At 41.4% G+C, this 3,463-nt stretch overlaps 1 protein-coding gene across 1 annotated transcript in view; it reads right to left on the reverse strand.

The window, feature by feature from the left end:
- LOC102207684 (ephrin type-A receptor 7) overlaps positions 1 to 3,463 on the reverse strand; it is a 56,303-nt gene that overhangs the window by 7,417 nt on the left and 45,423 nt on the right. Inside the window, exons 9-10 of the mRNA XM_005754726.1 lie at positions 2,790 to 2,915; positions 1,464 to 1,649 (exon numbers count right to left, since the gene is read on the reverse strand). Coding sequence (XP_005754783.1) covers positions 1,464 to 1,649; positions 2,790 to 2,915 — 312 coding nt within the window. The remainder of the gene's footprint in view (positions 1 to 1,463; positions 1,650 to 2,789; positions 2,916 to 3,463) is intronic.

Raw genomic sequence — 3,463 nt, forward strand, 5'->3', positions numbered from 1 at the left:
TTGCGACGTGGGAGCAATGTCACATTTTCTTGTAGGAGAACAAAAAGCCATCATAACCCATTATGCAATATGTCATAGTACTGACTGAGATGAGATGGCTATGCAGTAAAAATATGTCTATTTCTTGTGGTTATCTACAAGAACATCTTTGTTTGCAGTCCTGCTACCAGCTGTTCCAGGTCTCCCACACTGTGATTTGTTTTCTGCTACTCTCACTTTTTTTGATAATGATTATAATAGGTTTAAATAGTGACTTCATTGATCACCCATTTGACACATGCCTCTAAATTATGAATAGAAAGATTAGTGTAGAACAAAGGGACAATAGGTGGTATTTTGCAGGTGAGTGAGATGTATTGGGCGGATGGAAGGGGGGCTAAATAAGAATCCGGTGGGGGCGTAAGTGATGTAAAGCAGGTGATTTGTAGTCTAACGGCATGTGGGCGTGCGTGGGTGTGTGTGCAAAGATTTGTGATTTCATGCCAAGTGAAGAGGCAGGTGAGCAGGTGTGTGTGTGTTTGTCAGTGATGGTAAAGAAAAAGTGAGCATATGGGACAGCCTTTTCGTGTGTGCGTGGTGAGGAGTGTGCATGTGGGTTTTCAATGAATGTGTGTATGTGTGCATATGATGGTGGGAGGGATTGGAGTGCATCTCAGGGCCCCGCTGGGTCTCTAGCACCAATTACTGTACCCTGCACATCTGCTGCCATCCTACTGAGCACAGAGTGTGCTGGGGCACCGTGCCCACACATACACACATACACACACACACACACATACAAACATCACCAAAAAGCATCGCAGCGGCAGTAACAAAAACTTCACAAACTCCTTAAAGCTTCTCCCTTCACCTGCCATTCCCATTAACCTCTACCTCATCTTCTGTGACTCTCATGTCTCTTTCGTCAGTCTCCTCCCTTCAAGTTTTTTTCCCCCACTCTCCTTCCATTCTGTTTTCGCTCTTGGACCTCAATTGCTATCTGTCAGCAGAAAATAGACCTTGATGTAGCTCCGCTGCTGCTAGCACAAGGCATCCATCTACCCACCCCGCTTTCTCCTTTTCAAACTTTACTTCTTGTTCCATCCTCCTCTCTTGCCGTCTTTGCTGTAAGCGCTGACCCCCTCCACGTGTGAGTTATTGAGGTATCTGGAGTGTCTTAGCGCTCCTCCCAATCCTTGTCCCTTGCTACTCCCTTTTACCCTCTCTGTATGCAATTTTAAGATGCTTAAATCCCAATTACCCCTTTTCAACAGCCTTACTTCCTTCAACAACTGAGCTGGTCAAACTGTAGAATTTTTCCCTGATCCTTGGATTCCTACGTTTTTTTTCCACTCTGTGCTTCTTTTCATCTATACCCATTTTCCTTTGTTTTCCCATTCTTTTCCCAGTGGTATCCCCTTACTACTATACTACCTTTCTGTTTCTGCTCTCTGCACAATATCCCTCTCTCCCTCCTTTCTTACCAGTGGTGATAACGCCCTCCAGCCGGATTATGTTAGAGTGGTCAAATTGCCCGAGAATGCCAGCTTCGCTAAGAAAGGAACGGCGCTGCTTGTCAGAACAACCAGCCCTTAACGTCTTTATGGCCACAGGCAGCTCCCTCTTACTGGGCAACTTCAGGCAGCCACGGCACACCTCCCCAAAGTCACCTGTGGGGGGAGACAAACAGAGGTCGTGATCAGTGTCAACGGATGCACAGAAAGAGAGCGCTGAGGGAGAAAAACATCAAAAGAATGCGAGAAGAAATGAGTAAGGGTTAGACTGAAGGGGATAGAGGGGGAAGCCAGACTTAGATGAAGAAATACTACTTCATGTTGGGAAGAAAGAGTGATGACATTGAGAGAAAAAGATGAAATACAAAGGGATCAAAGAGAGATCAAAGATGGAGTAGAGTGCAGGTGAAACACTGAAGCATCTACTAGAGGCAAATACAATAGCCACAATAGTTTAGCGCAATTTTGGCAAAGGTCTGCAAGTTCCCAAATTTGATTGAACTGGATGCCAATTCAGCCTCAAAGCAGATTCAGAGAAAGCGCAAAAAGACACAGAGTTGACTTTGAAAGGTTTCTAATACTTTTGGCTTTCTTTTTAACACAGGACAATATATTTTAGCATTTTTGCTATAATATTTGGAAAATTAATGGATTAAAATTGGTTGTCATTCATAATTTCTACTGTGCTATATACTGCTTTTGATTATATCCTCATTCCTAAAATGCATTTGCATGCTTAGCAAAATCTAAATGAAACAGAGGGAGTTATTCAACACAATCTATTTAATATTTCATGTAGCATAAATATTACAAAGACAACATGAGAGAAGGATTTATTTTTGTTTAATTAAAAAAAATATTCATTTTAAATGTAATACCCGCAACATGTTTTTGTTCACTACTTTTTTGAACAGGAAACGCTCACTGTAGTTATGATTCCAAAACCTCTCAAAGCAGAAATATTATCCAGCAAGTTGCCTTTTCAGATATGGAAGCTCACATGTCATGTGCACTAATACTACAACAAACTAGATGCTATTTTGTTAAACCACAGTATAGCTTTCTAGTTCTCCTCAATCTTAAAGGAGCTTGGAGCTTAAAGGATGAACAACATGTGTACAGTTCCATTGAATATGTACAATGACAGTAAAGGGCTTTTCTATTCTTCTATTCTCTTCTACCCCACTCTAAAATTGCTGAGCCCACGCACCCTTTCACCGAGTGGTGAAGTCCTCCACCATCATCTCTGGGATGAATAGTGGAATCTGAGATGCTTTCTTGTGTATAATCATGTACCTGTGTGCACAATTCTCTCGATCTTGATGCTCGAGTTGTCCAGCTCTTTGGCAAAGGCGTGGACAGCCTGAAGTAGGTCTTCGCAAGTCTCGGGGTCAATGTAGGTCCTCCGTGTTGGGATCTTAACTGCAGTGGTATAAACACACAAAAATATTTATATAGTTTTAAAACTGGTGATATAAAATGAGACATGTGTTTTCTACACTTTGTAAGACATTACATCATTTATTATGCACATTCTTTATAACGTCTGAAGTACCCAGCAGCAACATATCCACATTAGATATAAAGAAACACTCCCAGACTGGCTGGACCTCGCTCTCAACACAAAGCAAAGCATTTCTAAAGTCTGCATCGCTTTGTGCTCTACTGAGGCTACCATCAGTGAAAGGAATTGCTATGTCTGTCTCCTTCAAGAAAGACTTTCTCTGTGTATGATAGTTGAACATTAGACCAAAATGTTGTGTCTGGGAAGAAGGCTTTGCTCTTTGATCTCCAGCCTGAAATCAATACCAGAGTTTTACCATTGATGTTTGAAAATGCTGAAAAGCTTTCTTCTATCAAACTCTACATAGCTCTATATAACTGTAGGGTTAAGGTAAATATCTCAGTTCTTAGTCAGTTTTTCAAGGTTATAATAGCCAAATATAACCCATAATGCAAAGAGATGATTT

This window comes from Pundamilia nyererei, unplaced genomic scaffold, assembly GCF_000239375.1.
Source record: "Pundamilia nyererei isolate P.nyererei 1_Seehausen unplaced genomic scaffold, PunNye1.0 scaffold00631, whole genome shotgun sequence".
In the NCBI taxonomy this organism is placed as follows: Eukaryota; Metazoa; Chordata; class Actinopteri; order Cichliformes; family Cichlidae; genus Pundamilia; species Pundamilia nyererei.